Source organism: Protopterus annectens, chromosome 2.part1, assembly GCF_019279795.1.
Source record: "Protopterus annectens isolate FY-2018-M chromosome 2.part1, PAN1.0, whole genome shotgun sequence".
NCBI classification, from domain to species: domain Eukaryota; kingdom Metazoa; phylum Chordata; order Ceratodontiformes; family Protopteridae; genus Protopterus; species Protopterus annectens.
The window spans coordinates 580,978,509-581,006,046 of record NC_056729.1 but is presented as its reverse complement, the minus strand read 5'-3'; the positions used below and the strand labels follow the sequence as shown (position 1 = coordinate 581,006,046).

The 27,538-nt window shown below is 42.9% G+C and overlaps 1 protein-coding gene across 1 annotated transcript in view; it reads right to left on the bottom strand.

Annotated features, from left to right (window-relative positions):
• LOC122794159 (protein ABHD1-like) overlaps positions 1-27,538 on the bottom strand; it is a 565,767-nt gene that overhangs the window by 47,070 nt on the left and 491,159 nt on the right. Inside the window, exons 7-8 of the mRNA XM_044062358.1 lie at positions 12,474-12,522; positions 10,705-10,870 (exon numbers count right to left, since the gene is read on the bottom strand). Coding sequence (XP_043918293.1) covers positions 10,705-10,870; positions 12,474-12,522 — 215 coding nt within the window. The remainder of the gene's footprint in view (positions 1-10,704; positions 10,871-12,473; positions 12,523-27,538) is intronic.

Sequence of the window (27,538 nt, the reverse complement as noted above, 5' to 3'; positions counted from 1 at the left end):
ACTTAGGAACAGTGTTGGCTTAGTAGCAGCTTGTTGTTTTTGCCTTTGACTTCCAGAACAAGCATACGTGTGTTTGGGAGGCGTTTAGTCTTGCTGTTTGGCATCATGAGCTGTGCTGGTTTAGTAGCAGTTTGTTTTTTCTTGCCTTTGATCTTCTGATATGTTTTGAATACATCAGGATTATGTATATCTGACATGGCAAGTGGTAAATCACTTTGCCTATGGTATGTGGGGTTCTGTGTTCAAGCCTAGCAGAGGCCATTTATTTTGTTGCTGGGAAGAACAAGGGTGGTTGGATACAGAGTGGTTAAGGCACATTTAGTCAGTTGTTAGCGGGTTTGCATTTACATCTGCTTACAGGGCGTTAGCTTCAGATTTGCTTAACCAGTGTAGTCATTGCTTCCCGTTGTGCAAACAGACTTGCACCAGCTTAGTCATGCGTATTTATCCTTACTACTGCTCTATTTTCGACAGTAATAGTCTACTGGTTCTTGGGGGCGTGGATTTGGCAAGTGTATGGGGTTATCATTCATTACACTGCTTCCTACTCCAGTTCACACATATATGTTCTTTATTAGGTTATACAACTAAATATATTGATCATAACAGTATTTGACATGGAAATGGAATGTACTGCCGTGGGACTCGAACTGGGATTGAAAGATAGTGAGGCGAATGCTCTGCCCACTACAATATTGCTGTACTGCTTCAATTGCACATATCCTGATTTTTATCCTCCTTTTGCTATTTCAGCTACATTAACAGTAGCTAAGCGATGAGCATACCCGCACACCTACGGTTAGCTTTAATCAGTGCTTTAAAAGATATAGCTGGGTTTTTTCTTTTAATTTATATGTCCTGTTGCTGTTGTACATGCAGGGGTCTGTTGGTGGGGATATGAGGACACCTGTGAGCGATCTCGCGCATTTCTTAATAGCTTCTGCTGTTCGACATTGCAGGAGCGTGTTTATTCTGAGAGCTCTGCTCTCAGACACGCCCCCTGCACTCGTACACGCTCCATGTAAGCCTAGGAGCTCGGCCAGTGTGCCTTCATTACTATGCATGGTGCGCTGCCATTGTGCTCCTATGTGGGCGCTTCTGTGCAGGACTAAACTAGTCCTGCATGGAAATTTAGTAAATCCGGGGGAATATACAGAACTATTGAGAGAGATTTAACTTCTTTCTAAAATCTCTTCAGGAAGTTGTTTTAGCACAAAATAAGTAGTCTTAACACACAATACAAAATCTGATAGTATAGCTATAAAAAAAGTGAATACTGCATTACAGTCTGTCACAGAGTAAGAAAGACATAAACCAATATGCTAACACTTCATTTCAGTCTGGAACAGATTTGAGGTGGCACAGTGGTGCATTAGTTAACTATACAACTTCTATAGTTATGTAAAGAATCTCCAAGACAATACCCAGATTTGCCCTGAGCTACTGGACAATGATACCTCCTACACTGAGCCAAAAGATATATATACTGGCTGACAGATTCAGTGCCAACTTTACCCCTCCCCCCCAAAGAACCAATCACAATACCAGTAGATTGCCAGGCATCCAGTATTACTGTTGCACAGATTAAAACAGCACTGTCCAAGGCCAAGAATACAGCTTATTTGGGACCTGACGATATACTTGGCTGTGTTCTTCATGAACTACAGAGTGAACTGACACCTCACCGGTGAGCCCTGTTCAGTCACAGCCTCACCTCAGGCTTTGTCCCTACCAAATGCCCACTGCTACAGTCATCCCTCTCCACAAAGGAGGAGTGACTACAGACCCTGGAAACTATCGCCCCATTAGCCTGATGAGTCTGATATGCAAAGCTATGGAACGCATCATCATGGACCTAATAAACAAGGATATAGGGAATCTCCAAACTCTGGATCCCACACAGTTTGGTTTTGTGAAGGGTAGATCATGCCTGCCCAACTTGGTTGACTTCTTTGAGTCAGTCACCAGAGCTGTGGATGAAGGCAAGGTGGTTCATACAGCCTACCTTGATCTGGCCAAGGCCTTTGATACCATTCCCCACTCAGGAATCACAGAAAAACTCACTAAGCTAGGCATCAACCCCCTATATCACCAGGTCAGTTACAAACTGGCTCACAGATAGAACCCACAGTGTGAAAGTAGCTGACTCCAAGTCAGACTGCCGACCAGTCACGAGTGGAGTCCCACAGGGTTTGGTCCTGGGTCCTCTCCTGTTTGGTATCTACTTCTCTGAAGTCCAGGCCAACATGAAGGGACTTTGGCTGACAACGTTCACAGAAGAGTGCAAGTTGGGAACTATTATTAACTCCCTAAGTGAGGTTGACATCCTACAGAAAGGTCTCACTGATACCGACAACTGGTGTCAGAACCATGGCCTTAAGCTCAATGCCAAAAATGTGTCGTCATCCCCTTTGGGAAAAAACAGTTTACATGAATTACCACATCGATGGTAATTCACTGAAAATAGAAGGTATTATGAGAGATCTGGGAACACAGGTTGACAGCAACCTGTCTTTTGACCACCACATTGCCACTGTGGTCAGAAAGTCCTTCTTTGTGGCACATCTCATTACTAACGGTTTTGCATCCAGGAAGAAAGAGGTCATTGTCTCCCTCTACTCTTCCTTAGGCCAATCATCGAGTACAATGCCCCATTTGGCATGTACCTCACTAGACACCTGTAACAACTGGAAAAAAAGCAAAAGCACCTCACAAAGAGGATCCTAGGCCTTAAACACTTTTCTTATATGGACAGACTCAAAAAACTCCATCTATTCTCTGTCTCATATCGCCTACTTAGAAGCGATCTCTGCTTGACTTATAAAGCCATGCCTGACCCAGCTCTGTTAGAAATGCTACATCAAAATAAATCCCAATCCCTCCACATTACATGCTCCAGAGACCTCAACCTCATTAGCACAATCAACAGAACATGCTGGAGGGACAGGTTCATAACACAGAGACTGCCCATGCTATGGAACAGACTTCCCATACATGTCAAACATAGCATCTGACTGGCCCTCTTCCACAGAAATCTTGATGACTGGGTGGGAAATAGAAAATTCACCCCAGGGATCACTCCAGTGGCCCTACTCGACAGAGGCACTGGGAACTAAGGTCAGGTGGCACGATGCCAGGGTAATCCTATGGGCTAGGCTTGTAAAGGCTCCAGGGCCATTAGCCTAGAACACACCTATGATTTTATGAACCTACCTTCTCACAGTATTTGATTCTCCAGTATGGGTCCTGGCTAGGGTGCCTTCTTTGAGGAATCTGCACAACTAATAAACTGACTAGCACACTTAATTGTTTTTGCAGTTACACAAATAAAGATAAACTATTTAAGTATGTAAGCAAATAAAACTGTCGCAGACTTGAACTTTTTATATTGGTTTATGCTTACACCAGATTTAGCCATTTAAACCTCTCTAGTGCCTTATTGACTCATTCATTCCCCCTCCAGCAAGACAGCACATCCCATCACAGTATGATGTTTTTTTCTTTCTAGGGGATCAGCCTTTCTGTGACTGATCTTACTGATGGACAGTGGAGAGAGAAGGGCTGGAAAAGTGCACATTGATGGCCATCATCTTCAGCTGGTGTGTAATTTTTCTTAATGCCCTAATTCCTGGCTATTGTTCATGCCTGAATGCATAGAGCAAGCCCTCCCTTCATTCCCCAGGATTTTAGGACAGCCTCCTTTACTATACATTTGGTGATTTCAACTATATGCTCTGGGCTAACCTGTGTCCCCTACAAGGAGAGGATCTTACTATATATATATATATATATATATATATATATATATATATATATATATAGCTGTATATATATATATATATATATATATATATATATATATATATATATATATAGCTGTATATATATATATAGATGTGTGTGTAACCTGCACACTACCTCCTCTGAGATACTGAGATAACATAGTTGGCAGAAGGTTCATATAACTGTTTTGTACAGATTGACTAAGGAACTTTGCCTGCTGAGCTAAAATGACATTGAGTTTGAGGACTTCAGAACATGCACAACAAATTATTAAATAAAAAGTTGCCATGGGACACTTCTCCACTACAGTCTGTTATAGGTTAACTCAATGCACTGAACTCAGTAAGACTAAATCACTCTTTCAGCAAACTGTTACACCAAATTATATAGTAAAACAGTACTGTAAGATAATTTGCAACCACACCTCTCTTTATTACATGTTATCCCTGGACAACTCAAAGTAAGAGTAATTTACTCTGTCAGCAATCTACCTTATCTCTGACTCAAGAACCAAACAGCAGTATGTACCCAAAGGCAAAAATAAACTTATACCAAATAACAAGCCACTGAGGTAGATAATTCCCAATAAGGTCCAGACAAGATGTTGCAGTATAAATAACACTTTAATTCAAAAACAAAAAATGGTCAACCACTTTTGCTCCCCAAAGGAACTTCTTCAGAACCATTTTACAAAATAAAACTATCATTTAAATAGCATTTAAAATCATCATGTGATTTACTCATGCAATGTTCCCTTAAAGAAACAGTAAAATTTCACTGAATAGATCATAAAATCATTGCTTTTTTCTTTAAAACAGGCAAGATAGCTATATGTCTCTGACTCAGCTGGCACTGAATGCCTTCTTGATTAAATATGACTAATAAATAAAATAAATAACAGCAAGATGTTGGTTTATTCTACCTTTCCTAGCTTCTTCAGATGCCAAGTCAGCTGCATGACTGTACGCGTTAAAACCTGAGTGCAAATACAGATGGTTCATATGAGCTACTTTTCAACACTCCTGTTATGCATTTTGTCACCTTCTGAGTAGTAATGTTTGTTTTGCACTTCTTAAACATATACAACTATGTCATTACTCATGTGTCTAAGCAGTGTGGAAGTCTTAGTCATGCTGATCTCTTTTCCCAGTTTATTTTTTCCACATGTTTGTACCTTCCCACTTTCTGTTAATCAAAAGTTGTTGTGTCTTTCGGCTTTTCCCGGTTAGGGGTCGCCACAGCGGAACTCCAGTCGGCTAATGATCGGCAGTAGATTTTTACGTGCCGAGTTGCCAGGTCTGACACACAACCTTCAAGAAGGTACGCCCATTCATGCATGTCTCCACACAGAAGACGCTCTAGCTGAGAATCGAACAGGACAACGTCTTACTGTGAGGCGACAACGCTACTGCAGCACCACCACCGCATCTCCATTAATCAGCCTGTTTATTCCCTGTCAATGGGGCAAAGGTTAACCAGTAGAGGTTATCATTCAAAAAAAAAAATCAGGGAGTGGTTGGAAATATTTCTATATTTGTTTTCTCCAGCCCTATTCTTTACACGTACCCAGGAAGCACCTGGGAGAGGGTATATAATGAGTTGACTATGGAGGACATCTCCTCACTTCTGAACAGCCCTGACACTTCTTCTGAAGTATGAATGATGGATCCCTCTGTCTCCAGCAGGGAACTTACATCCTAACTCAGTGTTATCCCTAGTACATGCAACCCTCCTCATCCTTCTGGAAGAAGCAGGCAGGCCACACTCCTTCACTCCTCTCTTTCCTACCTTGCTCTTGAAGTGCTGGGACACTAACTGATCCCAGGTTTCTTTCAAGGCTCCATCCCTCTGTGCCACAGAGCCAGGCCTTTGAAAAACTTCATTTAAATTTTCATATTTTACAAGCATACGAATTTCCTGAAGACCTGTACAAATCAATGAACTTCAGACTCTGGAGCTCAGTCTTGCTCTTTCACTGTTACTTAAGGATGTAGATGAGGACTGGCAACATGCCTCTTAAGTATGTTCCTATGTGCATGTAGTTTGTGTGTGCACATTCATCTGATGATTTTCTGTAACCATGCAGCAAGTAAACCAAGACGTAGGCAACAGTGCTCTTGTCTCCCATGTAATTATTTATCTAGCCATGTGCCCATGCAGTTCGGACAACTACTCAGCAAACTGGCTATGAGACCAGCATACTCTATGTGTGTGTGTGGGGGGCACTTTTAATCAGAAAGCAGACAATTTCTTAAGAAAAAGTAGTACAATTTAATCATCATACAAGCAATTCCTTAAAAAGAAGATGTAAAATAAACTGGTGCAGAAGATGAAAATCAACACTGCTGAACAAAGTGAGCCTAGAGATTGTGCAAGTGATGTTATATTGGGAAAAACAAAGGCAAATGGTGCTTATTTGTACCAGAAATGTGTTACTGTCTCCACGGCAAAATAATTTATGCTGATTTCTGAAGTGAAAATGTAAAAGCAGAACGAACATGAAGTAACTATTAGAATTTCAAAAAATAACGCTGTTAGAATGAATATAAATGGATGCAATAATCTGTGGACTTCATTACAAAAAACGTAAGATCTAAATATATTTTATGAATACAAATAATTTATTTAAAGATGTAAAATGTGTAAAGGAAATACAAAGTGGCTAACATATAATTATATAATGAAGCACTTATACTGGAATTCACAGAGCAGCCCCACACTTGTGTACAAGGTGTGGACAGCTTGGTGACATTGTGTAGTGACATAGGCAGTAATTAACTCATTTGCACCACTAACTCTACTAATCCATTAGCCTTAATTATGCCAACATCACAAGTGTGTTTAGTGAAGCTTCTATAGCGCACCTACAAGCCCCTATATGAGCTTTGTAGAAAGAAATAGCAGTGACCTTTAGTTAGCAGTTACAGTCATCAGCTACAGATATACAATCATAATCAGTAAGTTTGTTGATCGTACATCATTAAATGTAGGTCTTGAAATACAATGCAAACCACTGAAAAGTTTGAAAAAAAGTGTTATATTGTTGGTTGTTCATTTCATAGGTTCATAGGTAGGTACTAGGCTATCGGCCCTGGGGCCTATACAAGCCCAGCCAAAAAGGTACCCTGGCTTTTGCCACCCAAGAAAATTATTTTCCTGTGCCACTGTTGAGCAGAGCCACAGAGGTGATCCCCGGGTTGAATTTCCTATTTCCCATCCGATCATGAAGATTTTTCTTGAAGAGTGCTAATGAGGAGCTTTGTTTGATATAGATAGGTAGTTTATTCCAGAGTATGGGAAGTTTCTGGGATAGGAATCTATCCCTCCGGCATGTTCTGTTTATTGTGGTGACAAGGTTTGGGTCCCTAAAGCGTGTAGCTTGGAGGGATTGGGATTTCTTTAAGTGGAGCATGTCCAACAGCTCTGGGTTTGACATAGCTTTGTATGTTAGGCAGAGATCACCTCTGAGTAGGCGATATGCGACGGAGTAAAGCTGGAGTTTTTTGAGACAGTCTGCGTAGGGCATCTGTTTGAGGCCGGTAATCCTCTTTGTGAGGTACTTCTGCGGCCTTTCCTGTTGTTGTAGATGTCTTCTGAGGTACATACCAAAAGGGGCGTTGTACTCTATAATGGGTCTAATGAGTGATGAGTAGAGGGAAACAATTACCTCTTTTTTTCTGGATGAGAAACCTTTTGTGATGAGGTGTGCCATGTAGAAGGATTTCCTGACTACTGTGGCGATGTGATTATCAAAGGAGAGACTACTGTCCACCTGTGTCCCAAGGTCTCTTATCACACTTTCAGTGTTAATTATACTACCGCCTATGTTGTAGTTCATGGGTACAGAGTTTTTACCAAAGGGGATGACAATGCACTTTTTGGCATTGAGCTTGAGGCCAATGGCTTTGACACCAGGCATCTGTCTCAGTGAAGCCCTTTTGTAGGATGTCCACATCATTAGGAGTTACAATTATGGCTCTGAGTTTGCAGTCATCTGCAAACTTTGTTAGCCAAAGACCTTCTGTGTTAGCCTGTACTTCAGAGAAGTAGATAGCAAACAGGAGAAGACCCAGGACTGAACCCTGTGGTACTCCACTTGTCACTGGTCTGAAGTCGGATTTGGAGTCTGCTACTTTCACAGTGTGGGTTCTATCAGTGCGCCAGTTGGCAACCCATCTTGTGACACAGGGATTTATACCTAGTTTAGTGAGTTTATCTATAATTCCAGAGTAGGGGATGGTGTCAAAAGCCTTGACAAGATCTAGATAGGTTGTGTGAACCACCTTACCCTTGTCTACGGCTTTGGTGACTGCTTCAAAGAAGTCTATCAGGTTTAGGAGACATGATCTGCCTTTTACAAACCCGAACTGGGTGGGATCCAGAGTTTGGAGATTACCAATGTCTTTGTTTATAAGTTCCATGATGACACGTTCCATGGCCTTGCAGACCAGGCTCGTCAGGCTAATGGGGCGGTAGTTCCCGGGGTCCATGGTGGCTCCCCCCTTGTGGAGTGGGATAATCGTTGCTGTGTGCCATTCAGCAGGCACAAAGCCTGAGGTGAGGCTATGACTTGAACATGGTACTTAGGTGGGGTGCCAGTTCATTCTGTAGTTCGTGTAGAACACAGCCTGGGATGTTGTCTGGTCCCATGGATGCTGTGTTCTGTTCTTGGCTTTGGAGAGTGTGTTTTTTACCTGTGCAGCCGTGATTACAGGAACTTTGCATTCTTCCGGTATAGAGAAGGGCTCTTTAAGGGGTGAGAGGGGGGAAAAGTTAGCAGTGAACCTATCTGCCAGGATGTTGGCAATATCAGTTGGGTCTGTATATTTAGTGCCATTGTGCTGTAACTCAGAGCAGATCTGAGTGTTGCCATTGAGATTTTTGACATAGCTATAGAATGTTTTGTGGTTGTCTTTAGAATCAGTGGTGATTTTGTTTTCATAATTAGCTTTGGAGGAGTTTATCAGGGATCGCAGCTTCTTACTGAGGCTGACCAGGGAGCTCCTCCACTCGTGGGATTTTACTCTCTTTTGCAAGAGTTTCTTCCTTCTGTTGTACAGTTTGTTTATGGCAGGGGACCACCAGATTGGCTTCCTTTTTTGGAGGATAGCGTCTTGGTTCTGTTTGGGACAGCACGATCCATGCACTCATGTAAGTGCTTATAAAGTGCAACTGTGTAGGATTCAGTAGTCATAATTGTATCTGTATATACCTGTTAAAATCTGACTGTTGCTCTTTGTAAACTAAATGTACATATGTAAATATTTTTTGCAATTGTCTACTGTTTTTAATTTCTTTATGACTTCTTTCTAGAAACTACTAGTTTAATAGATACTACTTCCTACGCATTGTATTATATGTTTATTTCTGTAATGTGTTGTTCTAATGTAACTGGAGCTTTTCTCCCTGGGCCTCTGCTGTAAATGGGCCTCGTCCAGTCGGACCATCCCGGTAAACAAAATTAAAATAAATAATAAATAAATAAATAAATAATTCTATTGTCCATCTGCATGGGTGTCATGAAGTTCACCACTTCTGTCTTAAGAAGCATGAAGTTGGCTTTGGAGAAATTTTTTACCATGGTTTCCTTAATGGGGGGTGGAGGCAGGATGTGGATATCTAGGGTAATTAGCTTATGGTTGGATCGGACCAATGAGGCGTTAGCTTCAGGTATGGAACACCGGTCACTCATATTGGTAATGACTAGATCTAGGATATTGTTGCCCCTGGTGGGGGAGTGGATAAGTTGATCCAGGGCATTGGAGTTTATGAATTCCAGAAAGCGTTGAGCGAAGGAGTAGGTACATGAGTAGTTTTCCCAGGGAATGGTGGGGTAGTTGAAATCACCCATTATTAGGGTGTTTGGTTGAACCCTAACATTTTCCAGTTCATCAAGAAAAGAGGAGTGGGAATCCTGAGGCATGGTGGGTGATCTGTAGCAAGCTACAATTTGTATTGCAGGTTTGCCCTGAGTTAGTTGCACTTGGATAACCTCGGCTGCATTATGCTGAGCAACTAGCCTGGAGGTGTGGATATCCTTAATGAATATGGACACACCTCCGCCTTTGGTGTTCCGGTCCAGGTGACATGGCCGAAAAGTGTGGTATGAGTTATAGCCTGGTAGTGCAGGGGTGCTCTCTAGAGCCTTGAACCAGGTCTCAGTCACTGCACAGATATCGATGTTCTCCATTTTAAGGAGTGCCTCGAGTGAGTGCATTTTGAGATTTAGACTTCTAGCTTTGAGTAGCATCACCCTCAGTTTTTGCTTGCCTGTTCCTGTTACGGTGGTGAATTTGTCATTTCTTACCTTATATGATGGATCCCCCTAGTGCCTGAATGAAACTATCCCAGAATCAGTGCCACTACAGTCATACCTCACAACCTCTTTATATATACATATATATATATATATATATATATATATATATATATATATATATGTGTGTGTGTGTGTGTGTGTATGTAGAGAGAGAGAGAGTGACAGACACACAGTCCTAGTTCATGTATCACTGAAATACCAGATAACACAGAGGAACTGCACCCTTGTGTCGCTCACCACAGCTTCAGACGTGATAGTATGACAAAATAATAATATTTGCAGGACAAAACTGAAATGCATGTCTATCCCATTTAATAGTTCAATAACTGAGTATTTATATAATGATACCTATTGCTGATAAAGTGCATATTTAAAAATGTGGAGAACAAAATCAATGACATAGTATACATAAGGTGACCAAAATGCCAGCGGATATTTTGACACCAGAAAGCAAACAATGCCATCATACATGTGGATTATTATAATGTCAAGCCATTTACAAGGATGGTAGCATATCCATGCTGTACATCACTGCACATTTATCCTTCTAATATACTGAATTTCTTTAACTTACTGTGCACAATACTAAAAATTGTACTTACTGTGGGAGGGAGCAAAGGGGTCATCTGCAGCATTCAGACACAGAACAGGAACAAGGATATCAGAGAGCTTGTAGTATGGGCTAGCATCATGGTAGTACTCCTGGTATGTATTATACCCAAACATAACACAGGTGCATCGCTCATCAAACTCTCGAACTGAACGGGCCTGAAACACAACAAATGTATCTGAATTAATATGATGCACTCTTGGAAACTAGGCAAATTGTAGCAGAGACTCTACAAAACAAACAGAAATTACCCAACTACCATGGCTAAAAAACTCTTTAATCCAACATGTATAAAACAAATGAGGGCTTTCAGGCATACAGCCCATTTTCAGATCTGAAAGCATTCATATGTTTTATATACGTTGGATTAAAGAGTTTTTTAGCCATGGTAGTCGGGTCGTTTCTGTTTATACGTATATATTTATTTGTCCTGACTGACTTTTAGTTGCAGTATTTGGTTATTTTCTTGATTTGACTTTACAAAATAACTCTGAAGCAACATGAAGAAATGTGACCAGAATGCATCTGTTTTCATATGAAATTCATGGAACTCTAGTCCTGCTGGCACCAGCTGCTATTAGCAGTGGACTGTGTTATCTTAAAAGAGGTCAGTTATCAAATTTTAATGAATGGGGTTTCCCTACTTTAAGCCAAATATAAAGAAGATGAGATTTCAACTTGTCAAGTTCAGTTCCCAGTCTTTAACTCCCAAAACACAGTTCTCAAAAGGAAACCAATGCCAGTGTGTTTTATTTATTTTTTTTTGTACAAGGACACTGATTCAGTCTGTGTAGAATTTTTGCTTTTCTCCATGGTTGTGTGACTGTAGAGTTATGATAGTAAAGGACCCTACATGAAGTTATGGGGAGGAGACTGCCTCCTCTAAAGTACATTTTGTGCATGTTTCTTTAAATGGAAACGTCTACCAGTGTGATTTGTATGGTTGAAGCTTCAGAGAATTTAACCTCAGTGAAACATGGAAGAATCAAAGATGGGTTCTTATGCAGTCCAGCAATTCACTGTAAAGCCCAGTCCAATTTCTCTGATTAAGTGACTTATTCAAGAGTCACACAGCAGGTAGAGCACATCAGGCTGTAGGAGTCAAACTCAGTATAAGAAGCAGATCATTAAGACCTCATATCCTTAATCCTCCACATTAACTGTTAGCCAGTGGCTGTTTAAATGAAAGAATGGTCATGGAACTAGTACAAGTGAGAAGCTACCTTCTCTGAAAGCAACAAATGAACACATGCATGACTGTGCAGTGTGCAGCCATTGACATTGCTACCTTACAGTTCTTAGTTCTCTCATTCAGTTCCTGACTGGAGCATCTTTTGTCTAGAGCTGACATATCATCCCTATGTGTACCTGGGTCTTTGCTAGGTAACCTGGGCTTCTCCCCATTCATAAGGCATCCTGTTGGGTGAACTGGTGATCTTGTAACTTGCCACTAGGTGAACATGTGTTTATGCACTTGTGTATGCATGTGTGTCCACCCTGCAATGGACTAAGTTCCATCTCAGTTTAATTCTCTGTCTTATCCCATAGAGTACTCAGAAATGCTTGTAGTATGGGCTGGCATCCTGAAAAGGATAAAGCTGGTACTGAAGAATGAATAAATCAATACATAAATAATAAATGTTAGGGCTACTTTCTTCATTAGGATTAAGTTGCTACGATAATGGATCTGTCATTTGAACATCTAGATGCAGATCTGTACTTGGTTTTACTTGTAATACATAGTTTGTATAATTCACTTACCTTCAGTACAAAATCTACATCCACTTTTGACTCCACTGCTTTGCGGTGCCTAAATAAACAGAAAAGCCATAATGTAAAGGCTGATCATTCAGGAAATTAACATCTGAGGTACCAAAGTACAGTGTAAATTGTCACCATTTTAAACAGTTCTACGTGCAATTTTAGATACAGTGTGTTTTCTTTTATTTTTTATTTTCATTTTATACCACCATCATCATGTGATCTGCAGTGGCAGCAGATGTCACTGTTTACACTAAGACATACACCGCTCACAGCAGCCTAGAAGCTCAGGAGCAGGTGACAAAACAGTGAGGAATGGTATCTAATTTTAGGGTGAGAAGAAATGGATATGACCCATCAGGCAGTCCAGTCCTTCAGTAGACCATTTTGTAATTCTAACTATGATATGTGTAGACTCCTTTCATTTCATCCCTCAGTCTCTCCTGATACAAAGTCCGTTCTGATGTATTACACATTTCAGCCATGAAATTAGATTCTGAAGCACTATTTGCATGATTTATAGCTTTGTCATCTGCTATGAAACAACTACAAACCAAAATTGTGACTGAGAAACCTGTTTTCTCAAGGCCAGATATGCTGAAAGTCCATACCAAACTCATAAAGAATATCACCGACTTAAGTATCTTGTGTGATAAAGTTATACACATATTATACCATATTTTTTTTCCAGTTAAATAGTTTAAATAACAACGTTACCTAGAGTCTGGAGTGAATTAGGCAACTTATGAAAAAGATTAAAGAGAATCAATACAATACACTCCTTAATGGTTTTGTCAATATTTTCTGTTCTGAATAAAGAATCATTGAATGCAAAGATATTGAGACTAAATTATATGTTCAGAAATATGTACATTTAAATGGCATGAGGTGTCAACTGTTGGAATCTACATTTACATAAATCTGGTCATTAACACAGACAATCTGCATTTGTCTAGACTCTAAAGCAAGCACTAGAATTGTATCAGTCATTATTTTGTTAAAAGTAACCTGGACATGATTCCATTAAAAAAAACACTTGCATGCAAGCTGCCTCTACGCAAATATCAGAAGTATATGAAAAGGAAGTAAAGAGTTTGAGCACATGCTAAGGCCTGTCTAAACCCTGTCCAAAGTCTCGTCATCATCTTCTTTCGGCTGTTCCCGTTAGGGGTCGCCACAGCAGATCACCTGTTTCCATTTCTTCCTGTCCTCTGCATCGTGCTCTGTCACACCAACCACCTGCATGTCCTCTCTCACCACATCCATAAACCTTATCTTAGGCCTTCCTCTTTTCCTGTTACCTGGTAGCTTCATCCTTAACATCTTTTCCCCAATATACTCAGCATCCCTCCTCAGCACATGTCCAAACCAACGTAATCTTGCCTCTCTGGCTTTGTCTCCAAACATTCCAACCTGGGCTGACCCTCTAATATACTTATTCCTAATCCTGTCCATCCTAGTCACACCGAGTGCAAATCGTAGCATCTTTAACTCTGCCACATCCAGCTCAAACTCCTGCCTTTTTGTCAATGCCACTGTCTCCAATCCATATAACATAGCTGGTCTCACTACTCTCTTGTAGACCTTCCCTTTCACTCTTACAGGTACTCGTCTGTCACAAATCACTCATGACACTCTTCTCCACCCACTCCATCCTGCCTGCACTCTCTTCTTCACCTCTCCTCCACACTCACCGTTACAACTATAAACCCTGTCCAAAGTCTAGTGGAGGGAAAAAGAGTGAGTTACTTACTCTGATGGCGACACGGCAATTTCTACTTTAAGGCAGCAGCATAAAGTCCAGAGTTTCAGCAACAAACTAAGTGTAATAGTATGTTGGACATAGAACTGGAAATATGAATTTCCTGTCAGCAGTGCCAGATTTTGAAGAATGCCTTATAAGTTATTTCTAGGCTACAAGCCACATAATGATCTAATCTTAAAACTGGAGAAAAGTAGAAGGCTCTATATCCAGCAACAGGCCAGTCAGCAAGATCAACCTCATTACTGGCAATGGTGTGTTTTAGTATGCCAATGAAAACTACAGTAACTGGAATTCTAAAAACTCATTAGTGCAAGTCTTGGAACAGAGAGACTAAATAACCGAAGGGTGTTGTGGGCTTGTCCCATTATTCATGGAGTGGGGATGCGGGGGGGGGGGGGGTTGATGCTCTGCAAAAAAAAACTTTAAAGAAGAAAGGCGATGATCAGTATTCTCTGATTGCCACGATTCAAACTTTTTTTCTCAGAATTCCTAGGCTCACACTTATGACTCTGAGAATCAGAACAGGGAGCCAAAAACTGGACTAATATTCAACAAGATTCTCAGTTCTTCAAATAAATCGATCCTTGAAGCACTATCTGACAGTGGTTTACTGTCATGGAGCACATATAAAACTGGTGGACATGGTACTCAAAAGATGTATACCTCCTTGGTACTCTCACCCTTCTGTCAGTCACTATCGTTCAGAGTAATGTGGCAAAACGTATGGCATGTGTGCACATATTCTGCAACACTGTCATTGATAAGTTATACTTGGCGTGTACACTGTAATGTTTTTGTGCATGACCAAGATATGTTTGTGCCATGCAATGTGGGTATACATAACCAATGTCCTTTTGTTATACCATGGTACAGATTTAAGTGTGACACCTCTGAACATAGGTTAAACCCTGAAGATGTAGGGCTTGATTTTGTATTAAGCATCTAGTTCTGATTTGTTTTAATGACTTCACGGCTGATATGCTGTCCAAAGACCATTATTCCTAGAAGCTTGCTGTGCTTTACCTGTTCTGCTGTAGTATTATTTGTAGTATGTATTTAAAATTAGTAAAACCTTAGCATTAACACACCTCTTTCTACACTTGTAGAAAAACTAAACAGAAATGTGGGACACAAAGACAATGAGAAGCTGGTGAAGGAAGACTTTCAGTCTCTCAATACACTACTGTATCAAGCAAGTATGTGCCATTCAAAGGTACACAGTACAAATATGAAGAACATCTCCCCTGACAGTTGGCAGTTTTAAATTTCTTTTTTTATGAAAATAATGGATTAGAAATGTAAGGAGAACATTAGTAATGCACGAATGCCATCACATTTCAGTTAAATCAACTATATATTCTTTGTCTGAAGGTATGGCCACCTTCCTTCATGCAGCTACAGCATCTTGCAGCTTCTGTTCATGTGTGTGTCATGTCTGCTAAGCCCACTGATGTGATGGTGATGGCATTGACTGGTCATTTTCCACCTCCTGCTCCTCAATGTCATACCCAGGAAGGGGTTCCAGGTTACTGGGCATCAAGTTAAGTAAGATGCACCAGGCAGTAAGCATATGGTGGATCTTCACTGGTGTTTACTGGAGCATGCCACTGGACTATCCAGACAGCAAAAATACATCTTTAGCTGGTAGAATACATAGGATTTTTTGTCTATGGTGGTGTGCATGGTTGTAGACCTCCTATGCTGGTGTCTGTGGGAACCTTCTCAGTTTCAGTAGCAATGGGTCAAACAGATATCCTACAGCAACTAACAAGTGTAATGAACATGAGAATATGTTTAGTCTAAAAAAAAAGTAGTATAGGGCATCAGCCTGCCAAAATGACATCATGATCACCCCTGAATATGAAGTATACACACAGTGATGATGTGTCTGTATTTTATTGTCTATATTCTTCCCTCTCCACCTGCTATCAAGCCTTTCCCAAATAGATGTATTCATATTTGTACCATATGGGTGAAGTGATTGCTACCAAATCCCCTCAGGTGACAGCTTCTGAGTAGGCAATGTCAACCAGACAGCCATCAGGGAGTTAGAGCTCTCGCTGGCATCCTGAGAATAACAGCATTCTTTCTTATTTGGCCTGTCTCCACCTCCATGACAAGTGGTGTCATGCACTTGTATCACTGCAAGGACCACCCACTCCCCTACATCACACATACGTGTGTGTGTCTGTGTGTGGTGGTTACACCCACTCCTGGCTCTGGTCTGAAACCACTAATGATCACTCTGCCCACCAGGTGAGGCTAGGTCATCTCTGAAGCACTGGAAATTGCTGGATTGAGGCCCATAAACCCTCCCTTCCCCTCCCAAAATGAGCAAGTCCATTCCCTTCCTCCCTGCTTCTTACCATCAAGTGCCAGAGCCATTAATTAAACCGGACCACAGCCAAGACTTTATCCCTTTACAGTGTCAGTGCAGAGGATGCAATCTGCATGTTCATAAACTACCTGGTAGTTTGCAGAGTATTATCCATACTTGCTGAGGTAGGCAGCTGCATCATCACTTTACGGTTTGTCTGCTGTAATGTATGTGATATCTGGTTCATGTTGATCCATCAAAGGCAGTTTTGATTAATGCAAATAAACCATAACCAGACGGCCAAAACTGCCTTCAGAAACTATTTTTTTGCAGGGAGGCTTACCACCACGTGGGGGAACTCCCCCCTCTAGAATTATATATACTAACTTCAAGGTTAAATAACAGTGGAGAAAAAGGCAATTTCCACTTTCAAAGGTGGTTTTTGGTGAACAGGCTTCAGTTTCTTTGCAGTCGCTGAAATTCCCTTTGACAGACTGACATACTTCTGTGACATCTATTGCCTCCAAGGACACTTGGAATGATGCAGATGTTGGGGAAGCCTTGCATTATAAGTGACCATACATATTTGTTCAAATGGGCAGGGTACAGTCCAAGGTTTACTGTAGGATATGATTAGCCAATGCCAAAGGAAAGTGATTGTTGCAATCATAGTCACAGAACTATGGATCTAATTCTACCTTCTGCACCTTCCAAAGTTTGGCAGATTTGGCAAACTCATCCACTGACTGTGCATCTGTACATCTGCCCAGCTGTTCCTGTCTGCTGAGGCCACTGTGGAGAAGTTGTACCCTAAAGCACTTCATGTGATGCCATCATAGCACTTTATATTGGCTGTATATGGCTGCTGTGGTGGCAGTTTTTACAGCTATTACCCTTGCAATGAAAAAAGGAATGCTATTAATGGTGGGTTTTGGTAGGCATTAATGTCTACCACTGCAGTTCCATAAATTTTCACACTAGTGCGCTTCTATGTACAGCATGATACTCTCCTCCTGCATATCTTGTTTCTCTTTGCAGTGCTCTTGGTCTGATTTGCATAGTTTTGCCATCAGTGTTTTGTGGCTGGCATACTTATGCTCCATGATATGTTTGACTTGCACAGTGTATTTGTATGTGCTTTCCTTGCAGTAAATTGAGTGCTACATTTACAATTATCACCTTCACTTGTGAATTTATTAAAGGATGGCTCTTGCTAAAAAGGCCCTGCTCCCATGATGCTCTTATATGAGATTTAGAGTCATGTTTAGCCATTATGAGATAAGACTTCATTATTGGTTAATCTGCAAATCTCTGAAGCACAGTTACTACTGTAAATTGCAGATCATTGATGATCTGCATGTCATGGTAGTAAACTACTGCTTGTGTAAACACTGGCATTTCTCTCCAAAGTCACTCTCCTACACACACAGGCTACATTCAGTCACGCACACACACAGCCACCCCCACCACAGTCCCCCTACCTGTCCCTCTGACTTGTCTTCCTGTCCCATGTTTCCCATCCAGCTGGATCACCATAACAGTTTATGTGCCATTATGGCACATTTGTAGAATCTGTAGTTTCTAGTTCTCCCCCACAACAATCCCAGTAACACCTGAAGTGCCATTATGGCATGTACTTAGTATGCCTTGGTGGCTAGTGTGTCCACCACTCCCGTTCCTCATAGGGACGTCAGTGCTGCTAGGGCACTTATGTTTACTGCTTCCCTGGTGACTTATGGCTCCCAACACTCCCTCAATCCCCATACTGCTGGTGGGGCAATTATGGCACTTATATTTAGAGTAATTCCTGGAGTATAGTGTTTCTTCCCATGCCCCAAACAGTGTACTGATGCCAGTGCTGCTAAACTTAGGTTTAATGTACTGCTGATGTCTACTGTCCCCCCCCCCCACTCTAATCTTCGACTACAGTCGTGGAAAGTAGTTAAATACAGCCTTTTGTCCATGTTCAATACCACAACGTTAAGTGAATGGCCATAAGGATCTACATGGCCAAGCAATTATTTGGATCATTGGGCATGTAAATGTCTTGATGGAGGCAGTTTGGGGGGGGGGGGTGAGTGCATGGCTAATTAGCATACACCTCTCCCCAGACTGCCTCATTAGCATTCAGCATGGCCACAGGGTTTGTCCCACATGATGCTGCGTGTCTTTGTGCTAGAGTACCAATCAGTACCATGTTAGGCGGTTGCTAAATTGCAAAAACCTACATCAACATGTACACACAGGTGTACAACTTTCTGTAACTTCCTGAAGACCCCCTCAGTCTGGTGTGAGTACATCTCTAACATTCAAACTGAAACTAGCAAATTAAACTACTTTATTGGTTTGTTTTGCCAGTAAGGTACTGTCAGTCTTGGCCATAGTGAAATAACCTATCTGCTACTTCCTTTCCCATGATAAAGCATTAGAAGCCAGACATTTACCTGGCTTTTAACATATGGAGAAAATGAAGGGTGCATTATAGTAAATATAGCTTCAGTAATGGGTAAACAATAGTAGACTGCTATACAGTAAAGAATTAGTAGCCAAAAAATAAAGAAATCTGACAACATACTGGATAAAATGGATTACATAAGAATTAGCAAATTTGCATTACCATTGTTTAAAAATCCAAAACCCAGTTTGAGCTAGCTGCCATTACAGCAATTGCATAACATGCAACTGTAACCATCATTAATTAATATACCAGCCTGCAAGAGCATGCCAGTATAGCTACATTAATACACAAAGTCAGGTATTAGAATGCAATATATGCATACCCCCAGATTCTGCAAGCCTTGCACGGCGTGCAGGATCAGTGTAGGAGCTCTAGCAGGCAATATGTCTGCCATGCGATCCAGGAATAGCCTGTAGGGGCGTGCACAAGCTCTCCTGCACTAGTCCTCCATGGACACAGCCTCTGTATGCAAATTACCCCATTTGCAGGAGAAATACATGCAGATGAGGTGAATTTGCGATCCAGGAAGCTAGAAACCGGCCGTGCAGGACTAGTGTGATCTGCAGAAATGTACTCGGTTAGTAACCGAGTACATTTCTGCAAATCCCAAAAAGGAGCTGTGACAGCTCCAAATAAAGGGTGCATATCATTCAGAAAGCATGCCAATGGCCAAGTATAAGGCCATTGGCATTGAAAACAGCTTAAAAAAATAAAAAAAATCAACTTTTACTTTTTTTTTAGCCAATCTCAGCTGTTTAAGCGTAGGACAGCGGTGCGCAAATGGGATCGGAGGGAAAATAAGAAAATAAACCTAAAATAAGCATTCTAACTAAAATCACTATTTCACCATTAATGTTAATGGCAGGCAGAAGTCAACATGGCCAGTGAGTAGTGGTTGCTAAGGGGGGAGGCTCAGTGTGAGATATGTAACTATGCATTAGCATGCAATCCCATGTAAATGAGGGGAATGATAGTGAATCCCAGATTTCCCCAGCATGCTAGTCAGCTCCCAACACTGTAAGAGCAGGAATAGCTTGGTGCAAGCCTAGGAGTTAGCTGACATCATAGGGGGTGTGTCAGGCATACTGTAAGCAGATTGGAATCCTGTGGCTCAGGTTTTCTCCTAACTAAGCACAGCTAGGCAAGGGGGTGTGTCTGAGTCTGCCTAGCACTCTTTACATTGCCTAAGCGGGTGTGCATGCCGCACACCAGGTTTGAAAGAAGAAAAAAAAAGGTAAACCAGAAAATAGCAGCTCTGTGCACATTGGAGCAGTGTTTGTTTGAGCGGCATGCCCCTGGGCTTAAACAGGAAGGCAATGGGAAGGGAAAACGGTAGTAGGAAGTTAATTAAGGAGAACTAGCATAGCTGGCACGTGAAATGTATCAGAATCAGTCAATTACACAGGCAGCAGACCAGCCCAGCCCGGAACACTACTATAAACTATGCAAACCCCTTCCACTCTGGTTTTTCCCAAACTCTACACCACCGGTGTATACAAGTAGGGAAGGTTTAACTGGCAAAACAACAAAATGATAGGGGCTGCAATAGCTATCATGCAACAACTCGTGGAAGAGGCTGAGGGTGGTGAGGATGTGAGTGCTGTGGACCAACCCACAGTGGGGAGATGGAGAAGAGTGTACAGACCCAGGGTAACCTACCAGGGGCTACATGAGCTGGAGATAGTGTAGCACTATAGGGTGGACAGGGACCTCCTACAGCAAATCGTTGCCGGCCACGCCTGACACACAGAACTAACAGAGGGGAACCCATCCCAGTGGATACCAAGGTATTTGTAGGCCTAAGAATACTAGCTACAGGTACCTTCCAAAGGCCAACTGGGGATATGATGGGGATCTCACAGGCATCAGCATCCAGGGTACTCCACCAGTTCCTGGATGCCATGTCAGCACATGTTGGTGAGCACATATATTTCCCCAACACCCGTGAGGCACTGGCCAGCAATATGCAACTGTTATACCAAATAGCAGAATACCCTGAGGTAGTGGGTGCTATAGACTGCACGCACATATGCATCAAAGCACCACTGGGTGAGCGGGGTAGGGTCTACATCAACCGCAAGGGCTTCCCCCCCATCAACTGCCAAGTCGTGTGTGATGCCCAGGGCATAATAATGAATGTGTGTGCTGGCTGCCCTGGAAGCTATCACGATTCCCACATCTGTCATCTGATGCAGCTGTACCAGAGATTTGCCAATGGGGACATCCATCACGGTCACCTAGTGAGGGATGCTGGATACGCATTGGAGCCATGGCTGATGACACCCATCAGAAATGCACTCACACCCGAACAAGAACTCCATAATGTGGCACACGCACAGACACGAATTATAATAGAGCATGTGTTTGGGATGCTCAAGTCATGGTTCCGTTGCCTGGACACATCCAGTGGAGCCTTGCAGTACTCACCAGCTACATGTACCCAAATTGTAATCGTATGTGCCATGCTACATAATATGATCCTGCAGAAACAGCTGCAGCAGGAACAGAATGGGGCAGACAGCTCCCCACCATTGCCAAAGCCTGCACAGGCACAGAGTGACTCAGAGGAGGAACAACCTGAGCCTGCCCCAGTAGGCAGAAGGAGGTGTGCCCAATATGCCCTGGCCTTGGCAAAGAGGCAACATATAGCACATATACTGACACAGGAGGGACCCAGGGAATAACACCTCTCTCTGACTCTCACATACAGTAAAAAGGATGCTAAACATGACACTACCTGTGCTCAACCATGTGTAGGGAGTGTTCTATGTGCATCCGACATAGGCAGACGTGCAGCACCACCCACAATACTGGGACACCCACAAGGTATGTGATGCACACATGCCAGTCTGGGGGGTTCACATGCCCAATAGTCACAGCCAGCAGGACAAGTATAAACAAACACAAACAAAGGCTGTGCTATGGCCTCTGAATGATGCCTATGGGTAACCTCCCCATCAGGCCTACACAGACAGACTGCAGCAGGTACCACAGTGGGATCTTAGTTCTGAAGGGTAGGAAGTCAGAAACTAATATGTAGGTCAATCAAAGCTAAGACCTGTAGTACACTGATATCCCTCTAGTCAGTATGATAGGTTAGAATACAGAATGAAATGGAGTACCTGACATACCAGTACAATCACAGCAAATGTGTTCAAGTGTCAGGTGTGCCCCCCCCATCCTACGTAGAAATGTAATAACAGTCAGGTGTGCCCCCCAATCCTGTGTAAAAATGTAGAAACAGTCAGGTGTGCCCCCCAATCCTGTGTAGAAATGTAGAAACAGTCAGGTGTGCCCCCCAATCCTGTGTAGAAATGTAGAAACAGTCAGGTGTGCCCCCCAATCCTGTGTAGAAATGTAGAAATAGTCTGTTGTGCCCCCCAATCCTGTATAGGAATGTAGAAACAGTCAAGTGTGCACCCCCAACCCTACATATGTATGTAGTAAAGGTCTGGTGTGCCCCACCCAATCCGATGTACACACATCATAACACTCAGGAGTGCCCCCCCACAACCCTATGTAGAAATGTAGGAACATGTATGTGTAGGTATAATACCAGTGGAGATCAGATGCACAGAGGTGGCCAAGGTAGCAGGATAGGTTGTAGCATCTGCACAATATGCAGGTATGTGTGTGTTAGGTTGGTGGGTGTTTCATATTGTGTGAGAGGGGTCGGTATGTATGCATGTTGAGGTAAGACCTGGTGGCCATTGCCCACTACCGCTGATGACAGGGACAAGTCCTCACAACTGCAGTGCCAAACACAATACCCACCAGTATAAACAAGCGAGCAGTAAGCCATTGCAAATGTATGGTGGTAATATGTGTCACCATCTGAAAGACTGACATGGCATGGCTGTTGGGCTAGATATAGAAGCAGTACACAGGGGGAAAGTACCCCAGACATACAGTATATATTGTGTCACTGCGAAATGGACACACTGTTAGTATAGTACAAACATGTATGCATCACATTATCTTGTCCTGTAGTAGGGGATACCGGTGTTGTCTGCCCAAACACTAGCAGATCACAAAAGAGGAAGGACTGATGTATTGGGAAACAGCTGATGTGCCTGTACATGCAAGCATAACTGGAATGCCCAATGCATATCTGTGTGTCAGATGCAAGTAGTGTCCATAGCACACATGCACCCAGCTCATGCAAACACCAGCCACAGGTACCTCTCTGTTTGTACTCCTGCTATGAGGAATGGGTACAACACGACCCCAGCTCTATATGGCAATAGTGAAAGAATGTAGCATGCAGTGCAGGTGTCCCATGCAGGTGTTTCACCAGCTGTAGGTAGCACCCTGCCAGCATCCACACCACCGATCAAGGCTGATAGAAGGTAGTGGCATGAACACCTAGCATACCTAGCCTGTCACCCCAGGGGAATATACTGTATGGCGGTCTGAGACTGTAGGACAGACAGAATGCAATGACCTGCCACATCTGGCCTGCATCAACAGTTATTGGCCCACAGGCCTCTGCCAAGGGCCTGTGTCTCACGTGTACTGCCAATGCATGTTATGTCATGGACACCCAATTAACAACATGACACACTCCACATATGCCATATGCAAGGCCATGTGGACAAACCACAGTAACATGTCCATCATGTCCCACTGCATGAACTGTCGACCAAGACTGACACACAGCCGTGATGGGGTGATGACCATAGGGAAAGTATCAGGGAATGTATGCATAATTTAAGGAAGAGGCGAGAATAACTGAGGGATGGGCAGCATGGAATGTGCAAGGTCCGACACAAAGCTGTGTGCACACACTATCCCTGGCTGTAAACACATAAATGGGTGCCTACATACCTGCCCATATACCACAATAGGGGTAATATCCTGACTCATGGCCCCTGCCTCTGGGTAACCGGTGCGAATCTGTACAGCTGTGAGTATTGCCATAGCAATATAAGGCTATAATGTCATGTTGATGAATGTACGTGTATGGGATCCCCTGCCAGCACTGTACCAAGGTGCTGAACTGGATACACAGACCCAGCAGCAAGTGTCTGCAGCACCCCTCCAGGATGGCATAACCTACCATGAATATGTAGTTGTCTGCCCACAATAGCACACAAAGCTGCAGTCATCCTTGTCCCTCAAGACATCACTGTGAGCAGGAATTTCCACCTGACAGTACATGAGGACAGAAAACATCACAGTTTATAACAGTACACATGTCTGAATATCTCTGCTAACAGCAGTACCATGTAGCTGAAGCAGCAGAGGCACAATCACCTACAGTACACACTATCCCCTGCACACTTTGTCCCCATATTCCCAAATGATCGATGGATACCCTGCAGAAACAGTTTGCTACCTGTAGGTGTACAACACAAAGGTCTGCACTGGAGTACAAACTACCTGGAATCGATCCACATATGCAATACAGAAGGGCATACTGGGCATGCTCACACACTTATACACATGAAGCCCATGTCTGCAAACAGTGGACTAGACATATCTGGCAGTTGCAGATGTTAGTGCAGACACTCCTCAGTATGCAACACTCATGCTTTGCACAAACAGTGGATAGGAATACAGACATATATCCAAGGACAACACACTATAATAAACCAAAAGTAGACGTATATATATGTGTGTGGAAGAGAGTGACTGTGACAAGGAGCCATCCAGGCCTGTTCCACCTAGCACACAACCAAATGGCTACAACCACATAAGGTTCAGATGTCACTCACTGTAGATACCAGCCAACGGTATCTGTCAGCAATACCGACTATGTGGTGCAAGCGCTAGCTGTGCAATATGACTGTACAAGGAAGTAGTCATCTAGCAGCTGTATACACGTACCTGTGCATATCCCAGACACCGTCCATGTCATGGACTAAGGAACACATACATGGCAAGCAATGCACAGCATTGGCCACATGCAACAGTCACCCAGGTGACTGGATGGTGAATACAATACCCACCTGTGTGGCCAGATCCAGGCATTACACCCCTGAGCCACAATGAAGACCAATGTAATTTGGCCTGATGCCAGGGTATACCCATCACCTAGCCTTGTATAGCCATCTGGCACAGTCAACTATGACACACCCATGCAGCAATGCACCCATGCATGTCAGTACTGGCACCCTGTGTCTGTGTGTGTGTTGCATGATGTGTATGACCACATTCACACTCAGTACAACCCCCACTGACATACTGAAGCATGCTGTCTGATGTCAGACACCTCCACATACCCTTTGCCCATATAACCTCTGTATGACCTCTGTGGTGCATGTGATACCTGCACTGCAATGTGTTGTGGCAATCTCACTAATGATGATTTGTATTTCTGGCCCTACCAAGTGTGTCAATGTGTGTGTGTCCCTGTAAGAGTGTGGCTGTGTTGATGCTGGCACCTGTTGATGTGGACAGGCACATGTACTACACCTACCATATAGCTACTATATCCATGTTGCAAATGTCACTCACTATCACATATACGTTTTGAGAGCTCCTCAACATGTAACCTATGTGGTGCATCCAATAACTGCATAGACGTGATAGCACTACATAGTTATCAGGGGTTTGATACCCTGTACTGGTAGGTTTGCTTATGTTTTACTCTCCCACCCCTCCCTGACTATTCTTTGCCTCTGTCTGCCTCTCTCACTCCCTCTCTGGTGGCTGTGGACTTACACCTGCTATGCTTAGGCAGCAGCATGTGCATTTTAAGTGATGTTCATGATAAGCTGATGGCCTTTGCATGAATTGCAGCCCTCCTCTAGCTGACTGCATGTGGAACAGCTGTGGTAACATTCCCATAACCAATTGCATGGAAGCACACTCCAATATCTAGGAACAACATGTTGGTGTCGGGCCTTTACATTCACTGTGAGCAGGAACTCAATCTGTTGTTTGGCAAACAGCATCTCAGTTGGATTGGGGATCTACCTCTAACAACAGGAGGGTGATGTGCCTGACTACAGATAGTAAGTGCTGCTATACTGCATTTGGAGTAATGTTGGTTTAACAGGGTGTGTGTGGATATGGCTGTCCTACATGTTTTAATAGCTGCCATGTCAGTGCTATGTTTATGAGGAAACCACCATCTGGATGGCCTTCTGCAGACTGGGCAGTGTGTGCTGCCTTTTGTTTCATGTGTTACCCACAGAGGACCTGTCTGTGAACTGCAGAAGGTAGTGTGAGGATTGCAGTCTGTAGATGGTGACAGCTGTGAGAGTTATTGACTTCATATCCCTCATAGGACATATGTTGCAACAAACCCTGTTACAGCAGTGAATGTATGGGGTATACTGGCCCTGTGTATGTGTCTCCAGCCACAACTCTGTCAACCTTTGTATATATGTCATGCAGTAAGAGGTGCACATGTACTGTACAACATAATTAGTGTCATCACATCTGATAACAAGCCAGTGAGATATCAGACTGCTACACATGTTATGTGTAGTAGGGGTTACAATTTATGACATAACCCGGACATTCTGTGGTTGTGTGTACAGTGTTGAGGTCTGTGTACTCATGGTGATTGTCAACACTGTGTGTATTGTTCATATGTACTTTGGCCTGTGTACAGACTGTGGTAGATGTCATTGTTCATGGTCCTGTCCTATCTGATGCTACATGTTGCTCCACTGTATGTTACCCTATCGGCTTACACATTTGTAGAACCATACACACACATGTCCATACCACAGATTGGCTTCGGACAACACTGTGGAGCGGCTCAGTATATGTATGGTTAGTGTGTGAGTGGCCCATATGAGAATGGTGTTTCACAGACAGTCCATATACTGTAATATTATGCTAGCTTACCATATGTTGCTGTGGCTGTGTTCACATTGGTTGCGGTTATGCATTTTCACACAGGTGTATCATACTCTATGCTGTGACATGCCTGTAGAGCCAGCTATACATGCTGGTACATGTGCATTCCCCCATAGAAAGTGTAGGGCAGTGTTAAGCCAGTCTGCCTGTAGCCTGCGCAGTGCATTGTTACATGCCTAGCAGCTTAGTGTACTTACCCAGTGAGATGTCATGTCCAGAAACTTGCCAGATGCACTGCTGCTGGGCCACCATAACAGTCATATATGTCAGACAGAGCAGTGGGATGCTGTACAGATGTATGTCAATATCTAGTGGCTAGAATGTGGCCATGGCACTTCCGTACCAGTGGTTATCATGTGTCAAGACAGATAGGGGTGTGTGAATGCATAACCTATGGGGATCAATGTGTACCAGTAGTTATGTGTTATAACCATCTACATGGCTGTTAACATCCATATTGTCAGGCTTGGTCCACATGTCTTGCACTAAGGGGTTCTGTGTATACCTCTGGACTGTCCAGTGTGTGTCAGACTGTCCACATATATTGGCCAATATCTCTGCTGTAGACCACAGGAGCATTACGTGCTAGCAGAGGTACTGTCCTATGGTGCCCTTAGGATGTCTGTCAGTAGCCAATGGCGCACATGATAAAAGCAGATGTGACCACCCACACACACCATGTCTATGCTGCATTAAGGTATCTGGATGTA